This window comes from Zosterops lateralis, assembly GCF_965231275.1.
Source record: "Zosterops lateralis genome assembly, chromosome: Z".
Classification (NCBI taxonomy): domain Eukaryota; kingdom Metazoa; phylum Chordata; class Aves; order Passeriformes; family Zosteropidae; genus Zosterops; species Zosterops lateralis.
Genome location: NC_139800.1, coordinates 45,622,557 through 45,647,842, shown reverse-complemented (window position 1 = coordinate 45,647,842; position 25,286 = coordinate 45,622,557). Strand labels below are relative to the sequence as shown.

General features: G+C 41.3%; 1 protein-coding gene across 2 annotated transcripts; it reads right to left on the bottom strand.

Annotated features, from left to right (window-relative positions):
- Positions 1-1,644: 1,644 nt before the first annotated feature.
- Positions 1,645-24,116, bottom strand: PDE6B (phosphodiesterase 6B; the record flags this gene model as incomplete). 2 transcript variants are annotated; one of them, XM_083883818.1, is made up of 22 exons in its annotated part: positions 1,645-3,057; positions 4,098-4,264; positions 4,545-4,628; positions 5,507-5,581; positions 6,354-6,417; positions 7,123-7,230; positions 8,825-8,925; positions 9,484-9,571; positions 10,567-10,676; positions 11,706-11,813; positions 13,335-13,481; positions 14,031-14,096; positions 14,711-14,854; positions 15,863-16,012; positions 16,196-16,243; positions 16,388-16,454; positions 17,426-17,490; positions 17,613-17,687; positions 18,713-18,853; positions 21,159-21,248; positions 21,572-21,724; positions 23,706-24,116. In XM_083883818.1, the coding sequence occupies 22 exons, from the start codon at positions 24,114-24,116 to the stop codon at positions 3,054-3,056; spliced, it is 2,466 nt and encodes an 821-aa protein (XP_083739944.1). In that variant the 3' UTR covers positions 1,645-3,053. The 2 variants fall into 2 exon arrangements, with proteins under 2 accessions (XP_083739944.1, XP_083739943.1); XM_083883817.1 differs by having other exon boundaries at positions 4,108-4,264.
- Between the last annotated feature and the right edge of the window lie 1,170 nt (positions 24,117-25,286).

Genomic DNA, 25,286 nt, shown 5'->3' with positions numbered 1-25,286 from the left:
CCCTTGGAAAGGGGTTTTACACTATCTGATGCAACACTGTGGAAATGAGTCAGAGTGGTTCTTCAGGCATCTTTGATGGCTTACATTGCCTTTTAATGGCACAATTGCTGTTTGGCACTGCTTCTGGCAGCTGCATAGTTTTGCCAGTTGTGTCTTATCAGAAAGGAGAAATACCCTTAGGCCTATGTGAGAACAGCTCCCTGGAGGGAGAGTTTTTCATTATTAGGTGCAGTTGTGCCTCACCAGAAGGAAGGAGATTGGCATGATAAAAAAAATCATTACCCTACCTCTGCAGGATCTGCTTCTTATGTGCCTTTTCCCCTATCTGATGTGAAAACACTTTAAGACATCAATCCCAGGTTATCATGGAAACTGACTCAACCAACCCACCCAAGCAAAGTTCAGTCCATTACACTTGGTAAAACAGTGGTCAAATCTGTTTCTTGGCCCTTTTCTTTCTCCATTTCTAATATATTGAGACAGCCAGCTCCCAGCTGCAAAGGGAGATCACTGCTATGGAACTATCCAAATTTCACCTGCATCTGACTGGCCAATACCTCCAGTGAGAAACAATCACTGCTCCCATGGAAAGGGTCCATCCCTGAGAAACAGCCTCCTTCACTAGCACTCCACTCTGAGTGTCCATGGACACCCCCTGCATGCATATTCCCCTTTGGAAATACCTGGTAGGATACCTACCCTCATGCTGTGAGGACAAGCTGTGCTCCCAAGTGCAGGTGGGCAGACAGGGCACATCCACCCACAACTCACAGGGTGTGATGAGTAGGCACCTCATACTCCTTGTGTGAGCAGTCCTGCTTGAGTACCCTGCAGTGCTCTGAGTGCTTCAGGCTCATTAGAGAGAGCAGGAAGGTTAGTCTCCAGGTTGCATTTCCCAGAAAACATTTGAGAACATAGGGAGTTTCTCTCAGCATTTAAGTGTGTGGTGTCTTGTGTACTGATCCTCAAAAGCCCACTACTTACCACTGTGCCATACAATAACCTTGTGGTATTTTTTCCACTTAAAAAAAAAAGAACAAAACTTATTTGACTTCTTCTGCTGTATGATAAAAGCTTCCCACATGGTCCTCTGCTCTTGTGTGACCCCACTTTGAGTACTGTGAGCACTTCCAGTGCCCCCAACATAAGAAGGACATAGAACTGTTGGAGCAAGTGCATAGAAGGCCACACGTCAATAAGAGGACTGAAGCGCCTCCCCAAGATGGGCTGAGAGAGTTGGGGCTGTTCAGTGTGGAGAAGAGAAGGCTGTGTGGAGACCTCCTAGCAACCCTGCAGCACCTGAAGGGTCCTACACAGAAGACCAAGAGGGACTCTTTATCAGCAACTGTAGTGACAGGACAGGAAGTAATGGGTACAAACTGCAAGAAGGGAAATTAACATCCAATATTGGGAAGAAATTCTTTACTGTGAGGCTCCTGAGACGCTGGAACAAGCTGCCCAGGGAATTGTGGATGCCCCAGCCCTGGCACTGTTCAAAGCCAGGCTGGACAAAGTCCTGAGCAAGCTGATCTAGTGAGAGGTGTCTCTGCCCATGGCAGGGGGATGTTGGGACTCGATGGTCCTGCAGGTCTCTTCCAATCCTTAACATTCTAAGGTTCTTAATGAAACTGAGACATACAACATGGAGTCACTACGTATTGTGTATTAACTTTCATGCAAGTGGGCAAGTTTCTGTATTTTCCTGAAAGACAAATTTCCTCTCACAGAATTGCTACATCATGATTGAGGATTACATCTTGCTTACTACACTGAGACAGGTAAATGATCACCAGATGCCACCACAGCTTTAGTTTTTCTTTTACTTGCAGTATTTTTATAATGCAAAACAATATAATGAAAGGTAAAACCCCTGAAGGTAGTAGGAGTAATAGAAGAAGAAAATCCCCAGCAAAACAGATCTCCAAACAATGTTAAAAAAGAAAGGGGGAGGATAGGGTGGGTGGTAAGCAGGACATTGGGGTGTCTCTACTACTACAAGAGTGTAATTGAATGTTCTATTTTTGCATGAATAAACATGAAAAGAAACTTTCATCTGAAATAAGAGTCACAAATCTGGAGTATAATCTAAAATCCAGACATCTCAGAATAGGAGGAGGAAAAGAAGGATGGTTAGTTCTGATCAATTGTGTTAAATAACTGGCATTATGAGACAAAACAGAACAAATTTATGAGATACCAGTATCTCATGTGATACAACTAAGGTTGCATGGTTAATTGTAAGAGGAACTGTAATGGGTAATTATAACACTGTCTTCTTAAAATGACACATGGAAGAATAAACTTCAATTAGCACACAGTGTGGATCCTATTCCTGGAGAAGGCAGCTACTGTATGTTGCATGAATGGCGCCATGCTTTGGGATAGCAACCCATCCAGATTCTTGAAGTGAATGCAGATCTTTTATCTGTCAGAGTGTTTCTTGGATTTACATGGAATCGTAACATTTTAACCAGTTCAAAGGTTTACCATTGTCAATTTTTGTGCTTTATCCTTATTCTCAGGTTTCTTTCTGATATCCTAACAAATACAGATTTAGATATGATAACTTTATCTCTTCTTCATTTTTCCCACTGTGCAGGCTATGATTGCATTCACTGCCAGTCTCATGAGGTTGTATGGAGCAGGACTATCCCCATCAGCTTTGGTGTAAGAAGTGTTTCAGTGCAGGAAAAATGCTCTTCCATAATCTTGCAACCTGATTTATGGGGCCAAATGTTGTTCTGACTTTTCACGTGCCATCTGACATCAGGTGCATTAAATAGAGCACACGAGACAGGACAAAACTGACTCCCTACTATCAGGAAAAGATGCAATTAAGGCAAACGAGATCTAGCCCTTCCCTGGTTGGTCACAGGCCTAATAAATTATCAGAATAGTCCAATCAGGAATGTGGTTTTATGACATGATTTTTTTTTTTTTTTTTTTTTAATTATGGGAATTCTAATTTTGGGTGATGTATATTGCAGTGAGAATAGGTCTAAAGTATGCTACAGGTTTTGGAAGCTGGAGCTGTTCCTCCATTGCAGGTTATTTCACCTGCCATATAAAAAAAGAAACACAGAATTAGAGGCACAATCATAAATTTCCTTCTAAGTCATTGCAGGAGTTTTTTAGAACTTTTATGTTATCCAATCATCAGCATAGGTCATGCCCACAGCACTGTATCTAGAGCTGTCTGCTGTGCAAAGTAATTGTACATATAAGGCTGCTTGGAAAGAGTATTGTAGAGTTAGTGGAAATTTTCCTTGCTTGATTGTTAATTACTTATTCAGGAAATAATTTTTCAGAGATTTTCTAAATCATAGTTGAAACACATACTTTTGATATTTTAAATTAACTACTGTGAATTAAACTACTGTGAGATAAAACATGTAGACAGCTCTAATAATTTCTGAACTGTATCATTTGAGCAATGTCCACACCATTAGAATGTTAGAATTTTTGGGAGAGGCCAGGAGAATCTCATGCTTCTGCCTTTTTGAGAGTCAAACAAATCTTCAGGCTATCAGAAAAGCTTTCAGCCAGTGCCCACTACTACTGATGGTTTTCACTACTACACAGGCTGGGCCCACAGGAGAAAACCATGTTCAACCAAAATTAATTTCTACTGGGTACTGTCTCCACTGCTTGCTTCTAGGTAGTACCTAATCTGGGCTAGAAATGGGATGAACCATTTTTTCTTAAATATTCTCCCACAATTTTAGAACTTTGTTTTAACTTTTCTTAGCTTCTTCTTCATGACCTGTAAGACAGCAGATCAGCCAATGGGGATGTTTACCAGCTGTTTTCCAGGGACAGCACATGACATTCTGCTGTCCCCACCTGCACAGGAATTCATGGTGAATGTATTCTCACTGGTTTCTCAGATAATAGTGTTTAGAATTTTAAGCTGGTGGCCTTTTTGATAGCCTGTCATGGTGTCAGGTTTGAAGGCAAGGTGTCTTCAACCTTGCCAGTGGAGCCAAATTTATACAACTTTTTCTGGACATCTTACCCTGCTGTGTCAGCAAAGCTTGCTGTCATCTGTGAGATTATTCATAAGCATGTTTTTGAGTTAGGAATGAAAAGTTAATTACTTTTGCTGACCTCTCTTTGCAGCCATTCTCTCTTCCTCTTTTTTCTTTTCTTCCTCCAAAGCTTTAATTTTTGCATCATACTCATCAGCACGGGTCTTCCACTCATTTCTGTTGTTCAGCAACCCATCAAGCATAGGCTGAATTTCCTCATGGAAACGGGAAAATTCCTAATCAAAACACACCTCTCAGTACAATGCAGTGCAGAGGGAATGCTTGTCCATTATACCCCAGGATAGACTCTGACACCTTGTAGCCAAAGCTGAGGCTTTGCAGAAAGCATAAATGGCAGAAAGAGGCACCACGTTGCAATGCCCCAGAAAAGGGCAGATTTTCACTTGTCTACCTGTCCCTCTCCCCAGGAGTGGTGCTGCTACACCAGGACTCAGTCAGCTGTGATTTGAACCCCTATTGATAAGGTTGGGGTGTGTAAGGGTGCAATTTGCCTACCTTATAGACAAATGTGCACACAAAGTCAATGAAACCCACTTGAAGCTTTGGAAGCTCAGCAGCTTTCCTCCGGTCCATCATGGGCTGTGGAAGGACACAAATTCACCATGACTCATGAGAACACTTAATTGAAAAACATGCCTCTATTTTCTCCACAAAACTGCCTTGCTGTGTCAGCCTGGACGTTGTCACACTGTCCTAAAGATGGTCCACCTCAGCCCTCTTCCTCAGCTGCAGAGGAATGAAGTGGGCTCATTTCCACTGCCATTTTAGCAGAAATTTTAGACAGTATTTCAAATGACTGTGCATGGGGAGGAGAACAAGTTTTGCATCTCAGACAGATACCAGAAAAGGTCCTTGTTATAAAGTGCTGAAGAGGTTTAAAATTGCCTAAAACATGACTGAACAAGAAATTCTATTCTTACAAGATCTTGTTGATTACTGTATAATTTGTGATGCCACTGTGGGTAGAGAGGGTACATGAAAGTCTACTTCAAAAATCCCCAAACCACGCAGATGGAAGCCACTTAAGGAATTACTCCTAGCTCTTCCAATGTCAAATTTATCTATTAAAAAATGTTAGAAATGCCTTTCCATTTAACAATTATTCCTTAACTCTATGAAGTCTGTGTTTGCAGTTTTTATCAGAAACTCTTATTTCTTCTGTGACTTATCTATTTAGTTTTTTGTTTTTTTCTATAAGAGACCTGCACAAAATCTCCAGGGGGAATCTCCCCTTGATGGTTCACTGAACCCATCTAACTATATGGACAGCTGGACAAGGAGCATTGGTCACTGTCAGGGATGCTCTTCACTATCTCAGAACACACTTCTCTAAAGGATTTTGGCAAGTGCTGTGATTTCAGGCAGACACAGAACACTCAGAGCAACACTGCTCATAGTAAGTCTCTGCTGAGACTTGCTGTCTGAACTGAACTGCCTGATTCTTGCATGGTACTTACAATGGGCTGCTGTTGAAGGACGCTTATTTCCAAATCTCCTTGCTCCCAGAACTCAGCAGCTACCAGCAGAGCTACCTATGTTGACGTGGAGGGAAAAAGAAAAGTTAGCACCAACTTTAGTCCCACAGCTTGTTGCATTTCACATCTCCATTCTGAAGCAAATCTCACTTGTTCTTCTGTTCCTTCTTGGCCAACCACAGCCTCACTCTTTCTCCTGGGAAGGGCAGCTGTGGCAATAGGATTGCACCTGCCTAGGGGCAGCTCAACACTCGTACTGCACTGCATCTCATTAGGCCACTGGTCATCTATTGAGAAACATTTCCAATGTATTCCACTCAAGGATTTGCCTACTGCTCACCTTGTTGGTGTCTATTTTTTCTTTTTTTTTTTCTGTTGTCCTTTTTTTATGCTGAACAGGAAGGTAGGTTTTATTTCTTCTACTATCTTTTAAATTTTAGTGTTAATTATTTAGCAATTGCTCAAGGACTGTTTAGGAATGAACTCCTAAAGGAAATCAAATGACTGAACAAACTGCAGGTAGGTACGCCTGTAATAAAGCCAATGTATATGTTACATGTAAAAAATCTCACTGTGACCCAAAAATCTATGTAACTGGGAGGTTTGTTATGTTTTGGTTTTTGTTTTTTGTTTTGTTGGGGTTTTTTGTTTGTTTGGGATTTTTTGTAAACATGAATTTTAGCAGAACTCACAACTACAATTGGTTAATACATTAAAACCATGGCTATTCCTTTTGGTATTTTTGGTAGGAGATTTTGATTTAGCTTTTAGGCAGCTTAGGAATTGAAGTATAAGCTACAGAAATCCATCAGGATATCAAGAACCTGACCTTACTCTGGACTTCCCAAGGCTTTGTGATAGCCGACAAGTCACAGGCAGTCATCATCATGGCCCTAAAAACAGGAAAGAAATTAATTTATTCCCTATTTTTTCAGGCTCAGGACCCTCATACCCCAGTACTGTATCAGGTATCCCCTGGCCCCTGCTGAATTGATAGATGTGTTACTGTAACAGCCTTACAAGGATGCTATAACATCCTTCCACTGGGACACTCATCAAAGGCTGGTCTCTTGATTAAGATAGACTTATGATGGGGAACTACTTGCTTCTGGTACTAAGATGTTTGCTGCTTTAGTCATTGCTGGGCTGAACTCCTTGACTTTGGAGTAACACCTTTGGCTCCCCCATGGGTGTTTAGCAGTTCAGTCTGCAGTGAGGTGGTGAGAGCACTTCATCACCAGAAGTGTCTGTCTGGTCACAACAGCAGCATTGTGCAACTTGAATTAGCTGCCACTGGGAAGAACAGCTAATGGATTGGATGTCCCTGTTTTTGGCCTACAGGATGATCTGGTGTATATATAACCAGAAGGGATCCTGCATCTCCTTAGGAGTATATAACCAACAGGACACACTTATTTCAATGAAGAACCACTTTAAGTTTTTCTCCTCTGGGTTTTTTTCCCTGCTTCCCCAGATCAAATCTGAGTGGCCAGTAATGGATCACTTGCTGACTTTGCACTAAATGCAGCACAAAGCTTATCCTGGAGCTCTCACCAAGTGCCCACATCACTAACCTTTCCCTAGAGCCAGTTACTCACATGACAACCTCTTTCTTTGTTGTCTCCAGAGACAGATACTCAGTCCAAGCAGTCTCATTGTCGTAGGTCTTAGACTCATCAACAATCTTTTGAAATATTGTTCTCTTTCTTTTGGGGGGGTGGGGAGGAAGGTTTAAAAAAAAAAAAAAGAAAAAAAAAAAAGAAAGAAAGTGAAAAAAAGAAAAATCTGTGAAACAAGGAAAAAAAAATGTCAAAAACAGGTGTCTGATCCTGGTATTGGTAACTCTGCCAGAATGGTCTTGAGTAGTTACTGTCCTGACACTTATGTCCAAACAAAACCAAGCACCATCATCTGCTCCCTTAACTATTGTAAATGCCTTAAAAATAAGTACAGTGGTGAGATATGAGCAGGTCCTTGAAAGTACAAGCTACTGCAAGTTATGTCAGCTGAGAAATGCTTCCACCTTTGCTGGCAGCACAAGAAGTCTTTTTCCTTAATTGTTAAGCAAACTACAGAAACCTCAACCTAGCTGGAGTACTTTTAAAGCTACTGGCTTTACATACTTAGTCAGGCATTGTTAACCTTGTTTATATAATCTAAATATGTATAGGAAATTCTGATTAATGGTTTATACACAATACAGCCTTGTCTGGGGTGGCATGAGATCCAGAGAAGTCTTTGAGTATTAGGAGAGAAAAGAGTTAGGCCATATCACAAAGTGACTTCTGTATGTGTTCTATCATCAATAAATCCTGTGTCTTAGCTCAGCTGAGCCTTTGCTTGGAGTTCATGGATCAAGGAGGGCAAGGACCAGTTTGTTCCCAACTGGTGAGGAAGTGAGGGTATATAGATAGATTGTGCCATATAGATGTTGTATCTGCAGAGTAAGTGTTCTGGGTATTCCAACCTCCCTCAAATTCCTCTTTTTTGGACTGTTTAAATTTTGTGTAATTATACTGTAGTGCAAAACACAGAAGTCTCTGGTCTTGACACAGTACTTCGAAAGCACATTTGGAAAGTTCCTTGCTAATTAGGAAGTTATAAGTCACTGAGTTCAGCCTCATGTCCCAGAAAGTTAGCAGGCACTGCTTTGAGATTTTTGCCTTTTTTGGCCCTTGAGTGTGAAATAGACCATAAGCTGGATGTTCACTTACAATGAATTACTTGTTACTTATGTCAGGCTGCTCTCAGAGAGAAGTTAGTATAGTCCTGGCCAGCCCATTTACCATTAATGCACATTTTCAGAGCTGAAATGCTAGGTAAAAAAAAAAAAAAAAAAACCAAACAAAAACAAAAACAAAAACAAAAACAAAACAAACAAACAAACAAAAAAAACAACAAACCAAACCAAACCAAACAAACAAAAAAAAAAACAACAAAAAACCCCAACAAAACAAACAAACAAACAAACAAACAAACAAAAAACCACAAAAAAAACCAGACCAAAACAAACCCTGACATTTCTTCCCAAAGGGGATAACATAGCCCTGCCTTGTTGGCAATAGAGGGTTAAAAAGTCATGTATATGATTTAATTGAGTAGAAGTTCAAAATTCTTTTTGATGATTTCAGTTCTTCCATCAGGTCTGAGGTCAATATTAAAGGCAGCCTTCCAGAGCCAGTGTCTGTGAAGAGAACTGCTGCATAGATGGGGATCTTTCAGAGTAAAGTATCACATTTGGCCTTTGTAAGATGCTAGCTGCTTTCTGCTTTTCACATACAGTATATGTGACCAACTTACTTGAAGTAGAGTGCCAGGTCTGTTGCTATAATGGCAATTTCCATTAGGTGAATCACATGCTCATGCTGTCTGCGGTTGAGGTTCTGACATATATTGAGTGACTGAAAAGCAAAGGAAAGGGCCATTGAAAAATCCAAGCTCTATGTTGTTCTGAGTTTCTGGCCACCTCCCTTTCCCAAATATGTTCACCTTTTTTTTTTTTTTCCTTTCAACAGTTCAGCTTGCTCCTCTCAGGTGCAAGCCTGTTCACTGCATGTAATGAAATTTCCTCTTTAATTCACTGAACAGGTGAAGGCCGTTACACAGTGTCTACACAAACTCCATCCCTTGACTCTAGTGCAAATTTGCCTGAAATTAAAAGTTCATTGTGGGAATATGTCAGCCTTGGCACTGTCAGAGGGGCTACAGGAGAACAACCCTATATTTAACATATTCCTATGGGGATAATAATGTGGCATCTGAAGAAACCATTTAGGCATGCATGTAGGCAGCCTATATGCTTTGGTCCTGGGTGAGCATAGAGTCCTTTGGAAAAGAGGAAGCTGCAGTTTCTTGGTATCCAAGCCAGAGAAAGGTCTTTTGCTGACAACTGTGTTGTTAATGAAAAACTTCCCTATAAGGAAATTGTTCATGCCCTTATACTACAGTTCATTACCAACCTCCTCAGAGAGCAAGAATTTTCCAAATTCCAGGTGATGTCTCTCTAAAATAGAGGATCCATGAAGTTTGGCTAAAGGATTTTGAGATCTGTTTGTATAAAGGAAAAATTGAAGACATTAGTCCAGCACTTAAAAATGAAAATAAGTGTGTAATTTTGTACTTAATTTCTGTCATACACATAAGTTCAATTCTTTTAAAAAGGCTTATGAGTAAGACCTTTAAACAGGTAATGATTCCAGTCTAATAAAAAACTCCTGTGACACTACTTATAACTCTTTGGACACTGTGTAAAACAGTCTTCCAACTACAAATTTCACTCCAAATATTGTTTATGACTTCAATGTAATTACCCAGCTTAGTAAGTTTGTTTAATTCCTGAATAACTACCTGTTGATATCTGGTAATAGGAAGAGAAAAATTGGCAATCCTTGGACAACTTGCTGAAAAGCAAGGCCCTCTTGTTTCAAAAACAAAAACCAATCTTCACTTAATATTTTTCCAAAGTTCCAGGAAATATAAGACAGTATAGCCAGCAAGCATTGCAGAAGAGCTGTGATCTGACTTCTTTAAGTGAGACACAGAGTCTTGACTAAGTAACAAAATCACACAATTGTTAATCTGTAGCTAATGACTACCTACTGAGAGCAACATCCTCACAGGCGCTTTGTTTCTGTAGGTAGTGAGGCAATGCCATGAATGGTGCTTCCTCCACAGATACAGCAAAAATTGGTCATCTTATGTCCAGTATGCTTCTGTTGGCATCCTAAATCTCCTGTAATGCTCAGGATACTGAGTACCTGCTCTCTACCTGTTCCACACAGTAATAATGTAGTGTTCTGCTTTAACCAAGTGAGGTTTGCTAGGAGGTAAATAAAGCCACAGAGAGCACTGCGAATTTCCCCTACTGGCCAAAGCATAATCCAAAACACTCCAGCAAGCTGGAAAGCAAGGTAACTTGTAAAAGAAGGTTGTTACCCTTGTGTGTTAAACAGAGCTGCACTGGAGTTTGGTGTGATCACAGCCTAATTCCACTCCAAGTAGGTGCAACAGAAAATGTTTTGGAGTAGTAGGAAAATGCTTACTTCATTTGGTAGAGGTTGTTGGTTCCCCTGTGGTCAATATCATGGCACAGAGCAGCAGTTACCATTGCAAGGGCTTCAAGATCTGTGTAGTAACGCTTCAGTTTGCCAGTCTGGAGGGAAGAGAATTTATATGCCATGTGTTAACATCTCTGATAGGAAAAGGTACTGAGCAGTGACTGCTCTGTGCTGGGGATGCCCTGAGACAGTCCAGGAGAACTGAAAATATTTGTGAACTGAAACAGAGTACATGGTTGGCTTAGGTTAAAATGGGGAATCAGCTGGAAACAAAACATTCCAGACCCAGACAGACACATCTGTAGTGTTTATGTGTTTGATGCACACGTGCAGGGCTGGCTACCCACTGCTGTAGAAGCCTTGGCCCTGTGATTCACCCAGTCTGTCAGAAGCAACTCTCCCAGTCACTGGACACAAAGTACTCTGCAAAAAGACTCTGCATCTTTCTGGGCAATGTGGCTGTCAAGCTGAATCACCTGAAGGGTTGTCCAGGGATGGTAGCCATTAGTCTACTGCCAGATGTGTGGGAAGATATGTGACAGATATGTGGAACCATCTTCATTGGCTCCTGGCTGGTCAATCGCTGGTGTGGAGCAGCAATCTGACACCTGCTTTTTTTGTTGAGGTACCTGTAGCCCTGAGGACCCGTGAGAAAATATGTGTGCCATGTTCACACTAGAAAACAGACTTACACCTGTGTCTGTTCTGGATGGAAATGGAAAGCATGAGTTTGTACCCATCCTAGCCAGCTGACTTCAGATTGGCTCTTACTGGAACAGTCTGGCACAGAATCTACTGGAAGAGTGGAAGTCCTGTAGTCTCTCTCCTCTACTCTGCACAAGGATTTAATCTGGAAGCTATTCAACACCATACACATCTATATCTATGAGAATTAAAGCTCTCCATTCATTGGCCAATATTGACCAAAACTTTCTTCACGTGTAATGCAGTGACTGTCACTTCAGGCAAATGAAGACCTTGTTTAGCAGGACCTGTGGTAGGAATGGCAAACCCTTTTCCTACACCAGGGTTAGAAGGGATCCCTGCATAATTCTCAGGTGTGACAGAAGACCTCCTGTAAATAAAGCTGTGCCATGGAATTTACCAGAGTGGTGTTTCCTTACCATCAGGAGCGTGAACATTGTCTGTGCAACATTGAAGCCGTGACGCCAGTTGTGGTAAGTTATCTTCCTGTAGCCTTTGCTGACAGAGTACACAAACCTCACTAGAACCTACCAATGAGGAAGAAGATGTTAGTCAGGGGATGAAGCTGGTGCCTGTTCATCTTGCAATAAGGGTTGTGTACAGAAGTCATGGGTGAGGTTCAAACCAGCTCTACAGAAGTGGGCCCAGAAAGGATCAAAAGCTGTAATATCATCAGGCTACCCTGACAATGGTGATAGAGTAAAGCCTAGTAGAAGGCAAAAGTGGACACTAAAATAAGCTGTTTTCTAATCTCTCTCTCTCTTTTAAAATTTCTTTTTGTAAGAAAAATAAAATCACAGAGATGCCCGTGGGATAAACAAGAACCAGCCCTGCCTAGAGGAAAAGCCATATCATCTTACTGTTTGCAAATTTATTGGATTTTTGTGTTTCTCTAGGTTGTCACTTGTAAGATTTGTCCCTTTGTCTTGTGATCTATCAATACTGATCTCTATCTCTTCAAGAGATATGGATCCATAGATGTAGAGATGAATGATATTTATATCACCTGAAGAATTACAATAGAGAGCATTAAATAGAAAACTCGTTTTTTCCTCTGCAGTCTACTTCTCCACCTGTACTCCCTCTTGTAACTTATGCAGGTTTTCTCATTAAAGAGCAAATTATTTATGAATGAGTATTCATTTCTTAAAATCTCAACTGGTAAGAATCACACCTTTTCACACCTCTTCCAGGGGTTAGCTGTTTCAGAGTAGATACTTTGAATAGTTTTGACACTGACATTCTGCGTGTAAGAAGCAGCGAGGTAATTCCCCTTCACTTCCCTCCCGAATGCCATCCGGCCCTTCCAGGCAGAAAACTCCTCCTGTAGTTACCCCCAGATCCCACTAGATGGAAATCGACTTCACATGATAGGCAGAGAAATCCCTGCGGGAACAGCCGGGCTGCTGAAATGCTTGTTTCACAATTCCTATAGGGGTTTGAATTGCAAAAGTCGTGAGTTCGCAAGTCAGGGCTTACGGAGTCCTTGCTGCTACAGAGTCACACCACTCCTGTCGACAGGTCGGTGCCAACTGCACCAAATGAGGGCACATCCATGTTTGGGTGGGGATGAAAAACAAAGGGGCTTGCCAGAGTGGGTTTCAGCATATCTTGGCTGAAAGCTGCAGGGTACATACTCCAGCAAAGGAAACAGGCACACGGGTAGGTACTCCCCACGCTCCTGGGAACTGTGTTCTTACACTGCGGCTGTGAGTGGCATTGGATGTGCAAGCAACGTTTTGCAGAGTCCAACACTCACCCATTTGGATCTTACAGCAGACCCACATCTGTGGCAGGCAGTGAGGAGCAGAAGAGAGCAAAAGAGGCCAACTTTATGCTCCAGTTCCACATGAGAGACTGTTCCCTGCCCTCAGCGGGGTGAGGGAGCTCAGGACACGCGACCCCCTCCCCGCAAGCCCCTGTGATCCCAGTCCCGTGGCTGTTCTGTGAGCTGTGCTGGGCGTGCAGGGGACCTCAGTGCCAGCTGTAGCATGGGTGAGTCTGCTCTGTCTCCAGGACAGGAGATCCTAGCATTTTCCAGCTCATACCTCCTGTGGGATCTGGAACTTTTTCACCACGCCAAGCTCGTAGTACATCTGAATGCCACACTTCACCAGCTCTAGCTCAGTGCAGTCGAAATCAGAGAACCTGAACTCATAGATTTCGAATTTAGTGGGCCCTGGGAGTTCTTCTTTCTGTAAGAGAGGTGGGCTGGTTTATTGCTGTGCTGCTTATGTCATTCCTAAGCTTTGCTAAATAAAAATGTATCACTCTGATGCTGCTTTTCTTTTAGAATATAACACATAAATAGACTGAAATTAAGCTTTTTATGATAACCCATTAGAGGAAGGGCAGATTTGTGCAGGAAATATTACTTGTTTCCTGTTAAGCATTTGATTTGATATAGTTAGAATACTCAAAATGAGGGAAGACTTACAGCCCTCCTTAATTACTCTGAAAAACAAAATGCATGACAAGCCAAGGTGGTTGATGTGTTTCCAGATGGACTTTGAACCTGTTGAGATAAAGAGGCAGAGAGCAGGGAGTCCCCAGTAGCTGTGGAAGGCAGTTGCTGACACATACTAATGATAATCTCAAACTCAGGCAGCAAAGGAGGGCAGGGTATGCTTTGCCTTCACCCTTCACCAGGTAACAGCATGCCACCACTGGGAACTCTTCCCTACATCTATGCAGGCAATATTTGCTTGCTAGGGCTGTTCTTTCCAGCAGTGTGTTGTTCTTACCAGAATACTTGCCAGCTCCTCTTCATCACACTCACTTGGCTCCTTCCCCAGCTTTTCTCGTGTTGGCTGCAAAAGGCATGGGTGTGTTAAGGAGACAACTGAACCCTACTGGCCTTTGCACTGGGCAGCTTTGGAGAAATCTAGGGCAGCCCTCATATGCATATTTTGCTTCTTTCCAGGACCTTACTTCAATTTCTTATCTTTCAACACATTTTTCCTGGTAGTGTTCTCCCTCTCCTTGATTTTATTTTATGTTTTCCTCACTTGCAAATGTCCCCCTAGAGCCAATGTTGCAGCTGGGTCCTCTATCTTCACATCCTCAGCACTAAGGTGGTTTTGAGGAATAAATCAGTTTTTCTTCCATCCTACAGCCCTGCCCTGAGTAGCACCTCCAAGGCTGGCTTTGCTGAGGAAGTCAGAAAGAACAAAGTGGCATGGTGTGCCAAGAGGTTTTGGAGGCCAGACCACAGAACCAAAAGAAAGACTCATCCTGCCCCTTTGCAGTTACTGGGGCCCAGTAACTGCACACCATGGTTACTCCATGTCTGCGGTATTACTCCAGTTACTCCACATCATGGTGGCTGGAAGCATTTCTGGGAAGTGGGAGACCTGTGTCTGTGCCATAAGGTGTGGACCAGGCCAGTACATTTGGATGTGAGCTTCATGTCGTGAGGCATTACCAGAATTTCCTGGATTTCATCCTTGTCGCATTTCACGTGGTAGAGCACCATGTCCTGAGCAATGTCCTTACGGTTCTCCAACTTGTTCATCTTGTCATATGTGTCTGTGTTGAGTACAGACCAACCCAGGAACTGTGTCAATGACTTGGTAAGGAGAAGAGAAGGAAACAGTGAAATAGCCAAAACAACTGTTCCTCAAAGACACAGAAATTTAAAAAATCTTTAAATATGCATGATACATTTTTAAAGAAACACAATCTCAACTTTGGCCAAAATTCTAGCAATGAGTAACTGCATCTTTGCTCTCAACTGTGATTTGCTCCTCAGCAAAGCAGCTCTCCTCCTGTTGAATCTGCCCAGGCTTTGAGAACATCCGTGTTGTGGAGGTTGAAGGACCCTCTGTCCAGTTCAGGGTATAGAAAACTATTTCTGGGTTGCTGCAGGTGTCTCCATGTCTGTGGAAAGGTTTCTGCTGCATGGTGACAGCAGGTCAGGAGCTCTACATCAAAGGAGAGCAAGGTGGTCTCATCACCTTTCATACGTATTTACTCACATCCTGTGTTTGCCTTCAACTTGTTTATTGTCCAGTGGCCAATTCAAACTGATTTTTTTTTCCCATGGTCTTTTTGTTTGATAAGAAAAGTCTGTTTCAGGAAATGTCCTGACTGATAAGAGGTGCCAAGAGCTAAATACTTCTATTTCATTGAAACTAGCATAGGAGCATTTCTAGGGAGCAAGGTTTGTAACCACAGCCACTGTTGGCAGATTTAATAGCTGGCTTCCCTTTTCATCCTAGCTATATAGATAATTTCTGTGTAGTTTTTCGAGAGACTTGCCCCACCCATGAGAGCCAGGTGTCAGGTATGTGAACAAAAATCAAAACTGTTGTTTTGGGACACAGTAGCTGCTCATTGCTAGGTGTACAATCCTAGAATGCTGAAAAAAATCACAAGAACATAGATGGGTTTCCCATAACAAATTCCCCCAGTATTTCAAACAGCTGCTTTCAAAATTTTCAAGCTGATGTATAACAACTGTCTAAGCAACAACGATACACACTTAGCTGCAAAACACTTGGGATGCTTTGCAAGTGTACATGCAACAATAGTGACCACTTCAACTCTATGGATTTTTTCCAGAAAGAAACTATACCTCCATGAGAGTTTCATCCTGTTCATCAAATGGTTTCCCATCTTTTCTGTTATAAAATGTGACAACACCAACAATTTCTTCCCTTTTATTTACTATTGGCATGGAGAGAACGTTTTTGATAGTCCATCCTGATTCATCTAGAGGACCTTCCTTGAAGCAACAGCAAACAGAAAGATATTATGTACTTAATATGTTTTCTAAATACATGAGCTGTGCAGTTTTACATTCAAACTACAGGCAAAAGAAGTATTTACATGCTTAATATTGCTTACTCTACATTTATGCAAAAAAATAAAGTTGAATCCTTGATAGAATTGGAAGTTTTCACAATACCTGAAAGTTAAACATCTCATCTGCAGCAGCATTCATAATGTTGCAAATCTAGGGGATTACACAGAAGAAAAAGTATTACAATATGGGCAAAGAGAAGTTTAACTGCCAAAACAAAGGACTGAATTGCTGAGAAAGCAGTACAAGTATTATTCATCTCAGAAAGACTTGAGGAATCCTAGGTAAAGTACTTACAAATCCACTTTCAGCCACATAGGCTGGCAGTCCTGTAACTAGTGCCCAGTGATCCGGGGTAGGATTTCTAACAAAAGAGAAATGTATAAGGGAAGTTAAAGGTACATGCTTTCTGAAAAAAGATCGTGGGGCTGAAGTGTATTCAACTGATTGTACAACCCAGGTTTAGACCTGGAACCCCCAGTCCATAAATGATCCTGTTACTTTCAAAGGATCCAGGTGCACAAGCAAAAAATTTCCCCATAAGTAAATACTTCCCCTTTAAGAATTCAAAACAAAATAAGTGATAAAATATCAGTTTGCAGAGACTTATAAAACGTTATTTCCTGAGAGTGAAGGCCATGTTTCAGATCTTCAACACAGAGAAAGATAAAAGGAGATTCCTGGCTAAGGATGTCTGCCAGCCTGAACTTTGAACACTGCTGTACCCAAGAAATGGGGGCCTTTTTTGCAGCACATCCACTAATGTAAAGGAGTGTTACCGGAACTGGGGGGAATCTCTCTTGTGTCAGATTTGCCTAAGCTGCCCAAGGCTCTTCTGAAAAATTTGGTGGCAAGAAGAGAGGACAATTCTTAAAAAGACGGAGTCCCAATGTGTCAGGACAGGAGAACGGGCCTGAGGTAGCCTTGACATGGGGTCAGTGATAGAAGCATTGGAGAGAAGCAAGGAAACCTCAGCACAAGAGCATCCTGGATGAGGCTCAGTCGCTGACACAGGGAAGATGTGGAGGAGAGTGATGCCTCTGCCTGGCAGGGAAAGCGGAAAACTGCAGGCAATCAAGGCAGCTCATTTCTGCATATAAAAGGAATCATTTGTTGCAGTGAATTTTGTAGCCTGACTTCCAAGTCAGGATCCAAAGGCCCTTGAGGAATTCTTTGTCCTGCAGAAATGTAAGTTGAAACACCAACTTACATGCTGACTCTCGACCCTCTATCAGTCCTTTACATTTCTCCACATGTATGTCTTTAAAATGTAGAGAACCTTATTTTTAGCTACACTGTGTGTCAATACCTAGGATTCAGGGACTGGGTACTTACGGGATGACTTTAATGTCTTCTTTTCCATGTAATATGTAATCAATGACCTTGTAAAAGACTATTTCCTACAATGAAAAAAAAAAAAAAAAAAAAAAAAAAAAAAAAAAAAGTGGTGTTAAAATGAGTGGTAAGGCAATCCATCCAGAGAGGAGAGAGTGAGAGTTAAAAAAATCTTGTTTTCACGTACCCTGCCATCTGGGGTTCGAGGTCCTGAGTAAGGAGGTACTTCTCCCAACAGGACTGGCCACAGATCAAAAAATTCCTGGTTTTAAAATTAAAAAAGTATTTTTAGAGTGGAAAAGTGCATTCTGTCTCAAGCCTTAAAGTAACCATTGCTCTATCATGCTTGTTTTGGTGTTGTGAAAACAAGGCATGAAATAATAAAACTAATTTAATACTAGACAGCAGAATGATACCCAGATATCCAAATCTGGAAGTGTCAAGTGCATTTATATGGCTGCATATTACCATATACTGCCTATATACAGAGTGCTGATTTGTTCAGTGAACAGTGAGCACTGGCTGTACTTAGAGCAAACAGCTATGACAATGTTTTTGTGTTCTTCATTTTCCAAAGAGTGATTATTGCCTGACCTACTACTTGCCAAATTGAAGAACTGAAATTTTTCTTTTGCTTTTTTTTTCTTATGCTACATTACAGTGTTGGTCAAAGTGTCTTTAGCTCACACTAATGATCTTTCAATACACCTCGTCAGTATGCTACAAGAGTTCTGTCACCAAGGCAGTCAGCCTGACCATGGGACAAAAAGGGCTCCACTGGCAAGGATGCTGTGTAACTACCACATAAAGTTGCCAAAGGTGCAAACTATCAGACCAAATCAGAGGTAGCTTTGATTCTGTCAGCTTGTTTTCATGAAGCCAAATTTAATCTAAAAACCTGGATATCATGAGCATGAATGAGTCCTTGAGGAAGGTGGCTGGTTTGCTGATGGTTCCACAGGCATCTCACTATACTTTAAATACCCACAGACTTTGTGAGGCTTTGTTAATACCACAGACTTTAACCAGGATTGCCAAAGTCAGACTCATTTTCCCCTCCTCTGTCTTCCCAGTCTCCAACAGTCTCATTCCAGCTCTTCCCCTTTCCTCTGTTTCATCAACCCATTATCTTAATCTTTGCACAGTAAAAAAACACCAACCGAAGTAGGAATAGTGGCTCAAAGCTAGCTCGCACTTTTACTCCCTCAGTAAATCTTATCTGCATGCACCACCCCTCAGTGGATAAGAGCAATCAAAAAGATACACAGCAGGCATGTGAACACTCACCTTCTGCTTTGTCATGTCCAGGAGACCGACCGAGTACCGGTCACAGTTCAGGTATGCCCTCACCGTGTAAAAAGCCTTGTGGAACTGCCTCTCAATGTCTGTCAGTTCCTCAAAAACCTTATTAGCTGACCACAACAGCACCTGCAGGATGAAATCAAAATGTAAGCACAGCCTTTCTCAGAGAGATTTGGGCTTCCCAGATGTTGAGTTACAGCTCCTGAAAAGTGCAGGAAACCGACGCTGCTTGTTCACACTGAGAATTACAAGGGAGAAAGTCAGGTCATCATAGTGTTATGTAGGAGTCAAATGTTACCAATATAGGACAAAAAAAAGTAGTAGTGTCATGCAAAGAACTGTCCCCACTTAAATTTTATACCCATTAGCAAAATGTTGCATCCAAAACCAGTTAACACCAAAAGCATTGCAAATTCCAGAGGCTGGTATTTGAAACTTTTCTCAAAGTGTTAGAGCAGGTGTTTTGTGTGTGCATCAGTCTATGATCTTTTTCCCAATTTTCTGGTACATTCTACAGATGTACCTTTAAGAAAGCTGTTGCTCTTTCATTTGTAAAGCAAAGTATTTGTAAAAACAAATGCTGCTCTGAAATGGTTACACAAATACTGCTCTGCATCTACACTCTTGCTTAGCTTAGTTAATGTGTGTGTGCCTGTATCCAAGGTGTGGGTCTGGCTTTCTGAACCCAGAAGGTATGAGGAGCCATGCTTCTGAAGCACTGAGAGCTGCAACCTGAAGCAGACTGAACTTCTGCTTTGAACAAGAAATACTGCTACATGGCCACAACCAGAAAAAATGTGTCTCACCTCTTCACTGGGCACTAGTAGATGTTTTTGAGAAATTCTGAGCTGCGCTTGTCTCTGTTTCTAATTCATAAACTGGGACAACTCTGCCACATGTATGAAGTCTGAATCATTCAGTGTCAGCATCCCTCAAATAGGATGGTGCTGTCGTCATACAAACCATTAGATGAAAATGAGCAGCAGTTTAACTTTTTGGCACTTTATAGCATGCAATAAGTGCTGAAAGCCCAGTGAGAAGGACTGAGAAATAGTTGAAAAATATCTAAGTCAAGGAATGATATAAAGAAGTTGGTAAAAATGTATCATATGGTCTTCTATTAAGACTATTACACAATATATGAGCACAAGCAGACTGACTGGTCTTTGCACAAGCCAATTTACCCACAGTATCACCCAGTCTTTGCTGTTGGGATTTGCAATATTAAAATCCTAGGCCACTTTTGAGAATGCCATTTGCTCACTCTATACTTTGGTACTTACAATTCTAACACAATGAACTATAGTAACTTTCACACAGCCCATTAGACATATATTAGTCAGAGGTTTGACAATTGAGCTATTGGCAGAACTAGAGCAATGTGTCCTGCATCTTGTTCTTGCTTTCCTCCTTTTGGTTGGGAGCTGCTCAGACAGCAGTAATATATGAACACAGGACTCCTGGGTGCAGGCCCAGACTAGAAGCATTAGGCCTTCCTTCTTATGAGTCTCCACTTTGTCTTGTAGCCCCTTTCTTACCCTGACTAGCCCTATTGCTAAGCTCTCAACAGGAAGAAAGCTTTGCTGGTTCTACTTTAGTTAACTATTCATCATTGCTGGTGTCTGTATCACTGGACCATCATTCATGTTTTTGATAAATTAAAAAAATAGGCAAAGCATAATAAATTAATTAGGAAGTATAAGTGCTATCCCAGAGCTTCAAAATAAGCATTCATTCTGTACCTGTTTCACTAGGATGGGCATTTATTCTCCATGGTAATCCCATTGGAGAATACAGCATAGCTGCCATGAAGCCCTGGCAGATTCAATTCTGTGCCCTCTTGAGTGACAGCTATTGCCTGATGCAGAACGTGATTGCAAGGATTCACATCCATTCCAATAAATTTGAGGGTCCTACTGTAACCTGACTAACCGAAAAGAATGGTGCCTGAATTTCAATCCAGAATATCCTAAACCCTAATATATTTTCCTTTCTACTGATGGAGGCCAATACAATATGTATATGACAACAATTTTACTGGCTCTAAGAGGAAATTTAATAGCAGTTTTTAATGAGCAGATAGGGGGAAAATACTACATTCTTAAGTGTTTCAGAAAATCTCTTGGTGCTGCTGTCTGAAATCATGAAATTATCAAAGAGTGCTTCACAGCCTCAAGTCAACAAAACTTCTAGAGGTCAGTCCTGCTGAAACTGGTGCCACTGCATCAGGTCCTGCTGTTTTGCCCACAGCAGAAGAAAGAGAGGGTAATGAAGGACTCTAGGAAAGATGCAGTATCTGAAAGCAGTCGAGGGCATCTCTTTCTTTCTGCTCCTCAGGAACAAATCTCTGAAGAAGGTCAGATTCACCCTTTAAATCAGAAGAATGTATTAAAATGATTTTGAGATAGCCAATCTGCATTTCCACTCTTACCTGACCTCTTCGAGTCTCACAGTTGTGAAGATAACTCAAGTGATAAATTTTCAAGTTCAAGGATGCAAAATTCAGATACTTCAGAAAAAGCTGAAAAGGCAAATTATGAGATTCAGTTGAATGCAGTAGCAATTTCATGTATACTGTGGTTCGTAACAAGCACTGCTTTAAAAGCTTGAGGGTAATTTCCCAGCATAAATGCTATGCTTTGCACTGCCATGGCATGAGTCTTATCCCACTGTATCTTCCCTGAAAGATCTGAGATTAGCCTCTTCTATGAGAGTGTGAGTGCTCTTCAGGGAAACTCATACCAGTGGAGATTTACTAAAGCAGGCATCACTAGTGTAAAAGGATCTCTGTTACACAAAAAAAGAAACAACCCTCTGATAGGAATTCAGCTACTGACCACTTACTGTTTCATCAGAGTTGGTGAAGTGTGGGCCATTCAGCTTATTTATAGCCACAATGACAGCAACCAAATCTTTGCCATTCAGAATGGGTGTCGCAAGGATGTTTTTTGTAGTGTAGTCTGTGAGTTCATCGACGAATGGGCTGAACTGGGCACACTGTTTAATAGAGAATTTACAAATAAGCAGTTTTCACAACACCTCTTGAAACCAAGTCAAAGCACAGCTCCTTAAAGTAAGCTGCCTAAAGAAAGTTTTGGTTAAAAAATTACTGAGGAAAAGAAATTAGTTAGCAGAAAATTGGAACATGGATCATAAAGCTAATATCAAGAGCAGAAGGTGTGGCTTTTGACTGCAACATGTGCATTATTAACTTTCTGTGAAGACTTTGCCAATCATAAGTTTTAACATGTCAAACTCTCTCAGAACAAGGGGGCTCTCCACTGGTTATTCTCAGATCAATGACATTCTTCCTGGTACCTCCTCCATCCTTTCCCTTGACTTCTTGTTAGCACTGCAGAGTGGGTAGAGCCAGGTAGCACTGCACAGTCACCAGATATAAACCAGTGCAGTCACTGGCAAGTTCACTCATTCTCATTTTCCTTCTGCTTTTACCATGAAGTTTGTTGTTAACTTGCAGCATCGACCCCTAGTGTCTCTTGAAATGTGGAGAAAGGATAGTCCAGGGAAAGCAGATGGCCAATCACTTCACCTGCGCAGAGCCATATTGATACTATCATCACCTGCCACAGGGGAGTGCAGAGATGGCTGTACTGACTAAAGATATTCTCCCTGCTCAGGTGAATAAATTGTCATCTATAAGTCATTCTATTTGGGTTAGAAAAAGCTGCACAACTCTGATCATATTCAGAAGGTTGTACCAGAAGGCATGATCACTCCCTAATGAATCTTCTCCCCATACCTTCCCCACTGTTGGCCTTTTCTGCAAATGGGGTAGACCAAGCATTTAGTCCCTGGGTCTTCTTCAAAGGAATTGTATTATGATAATGCCTAAAAGCACTAGAGTTGCAGTGTAGCACTTAGCTCGCAGATCTGAAATCCTCCCCTGTATTTGGAGAAACGCCAGAAACCAAACTTTAAGCCAAAAAACTTTAAAATGTAAGTCACATTCTGATTCTTCCCCCAACACCAACAATACCCCCAGAAAAAAAAAAAATCCAAAAAATCCAAAAAATCCAAAAAAACCCAAACAAACAAAAGAACAACAAACCAGGTTGCAGAACCAAAATAATGTCTCAGTTTGCTCTGTAGAAGACGAGGATTTTGCTGAAGGGATATAGGGATATGCCTGCATTGAGCAACAAATGAATGAATAAACAGATGGTCTCTTTGTAACTGGCAAACAATAGATGGAGTAATCCCAAATGCTATATTTGGGTCACATGGATTTTAGTTTTATACCTATGATTAGAACAAGCAGATTGTTATTCCTGCACACCAGGTTTACATGACTGAACAAGAAGTATGGAGAGTAAATATTGTCATGAAGGCATAAACATAAAACATTAAAATTCCTCTCATCCCTCCTGATACTGCAGTTGCAGTTTTTGCTGAATGAGTTTTTTTAGTCTAAGGTTGTCTCTTGCTGCTTCTGTTGAAGGTCACCCATACATAGATTGCAGTTAATGCACCTGCTCTGTTTGATAATAATGCCTCTAAATGCCCTTAGCTAAACTTTCATCACAGCAAACATTTTCAAAGGTCTTTTGTAGTGGAAAAACTTCTCTGGACTCACTCTAAAGAATTTCTATGTCTTTGCCACTTACTCATAGACTATAAAATAGTCTATGGAAAATTCCATGTGCTTTCAGTGCAGATCTGACTACTTCACTCTGCTGAACTAGATGTGATTTTTTTTAACTATTTTTTTTTTTTTTTAGTTTGACAGTCAAGGTGTAGCTATGAAATGTTTGTAGGCATTAAGACCTGGTGTAATCAAGGTGCTTAGTTTCACCTCACCCCATAAATGAAATTGTAATGAACTTTCAGACTTGCTACTTGTTCCCAGTACACAGCTAGTACACCACAAGAGCTTTCACCAAGCACTGTGGCGTGCTGCTGCCTCTTGACCCCTGTGAGCCTTTCTTCTACCCAGATAATAAATAAATGGCAAACATACCTCACGGACATCCTTGATGTTCATGGTTTTCTTGGTCTGAGCAACATGGCCCACAATGCCTATGTCCAGTGGATAGACAATCTCGCAGTCTGGAGAGACCAGGCATTCCTCCAGAGTACTTCCCTCTTGGATGTTGAAAAGCCTTGTTGCTAGTTCAGGAGTGCCATTTCTCTGCCTGTACATGAAGAGACTACAGCGGTCAGCGTGAATAAGGGACCTGATTCTTCTCAAGGTCTTGAAAACAACTTTCTCCATGTTGATGCTTTCTTGCATGTCTTGGATCAATTCAAACAGTATTTCACTCTCATTGTTATCCTGGAATTCTGTTTTTAGTTTCTTCTCAAAGTACTGCTTGGCAAAACCAGGGTTGCCATCAAGAAACTTCTCCACGTCGTCTTCACTAATGTTCATTGTGAATGCCCTGGATCTTGTGGGTAAGTAGTAGTCCAAAGATACACAAGCAGCACTCTAATTTCTCATGTGTCTCTTAAATTTTTGTAGTAGAATATGCTGCTTCTGGATTAACGAAGTTTGAGATACCCCTGCGAAGAGAGCTTGTCATCAGGAAGATGTATTCCTTTATAATGCTGAAGGTGAGTCTGTGAGAGGACAGATCTTCTCAACCAAAGAGATTAGATGACCTCTACAAGAGCTTTGGGTCAACTTTACTCTTCTTAATCTAACTGCAAACAAAAACTAAGTACTCACAATGTCTGAAAACACTCTCCTTTCTCTTGATAAACAGAACACTGACTAAAACAATTCTATTGAGGGAGCAGCAACAGGGAAGGAGTGCATCTCCTAACATTAAAATAAGCTCTTTAAAGTCTAATTAAATATATACTGCTTGGGTCTAATCCTTGGCTAACAAGGTGACCATCTTATTATTCTGCTCTCCCAGCTCCTAGCAGTAGTAGGAAGTGCATTCCACACAAAAGAATTCAGTGGCCAAAACAAAAATGGTGAGGTAACACTGCTCTTTTAGGACTCTCTCTACTATTGCATGGCTCTACAGCAGTTCCTGTAAGGGCTGTTCTCTAAGGGAAGCACTAACCCTGAATGCTTCAGTCCAGGGTTTGAACTGAATTGGCAAGGTCTGTGGTCTTTGTTTCTTGCTAATAAGAGCCATGATAGGAAAAGATGCATCTTAGTGGCATCCATGTAGGAAGGAATCCGGAGAGCTTCTGTTTGGGATTGCTGAATTGAAGTACTCTGAGGATATGTGTGAAGACCCACAGAAAAAATCAAAAATCACACACCAAACAAAACCCAAGCAAACTGGGAAGATGAAAATATTTCCATCATCACTACCAGTGGAGAAAGGGCGAGAATTATGGCTGTGAGGGACAGGAGTAGTTTCACATAAATGGTGCCATAACACTGCAAACAGCAGGTTTGGGTCAGTGTGATGCTGGGAGGCAAAGTGATACAGAGGTCATTACACTTCAGAAGAATTTAACAATGCACAGGAGATTTTATTACTGGAGAACAAGAGTGGAATGTTGCTGGAAAATCTATTATGTTTGCTTGAAAATAAGCACAGCTCATCTGCTCAAAGAGTAAGGGTCTAAGGGTCCAGGC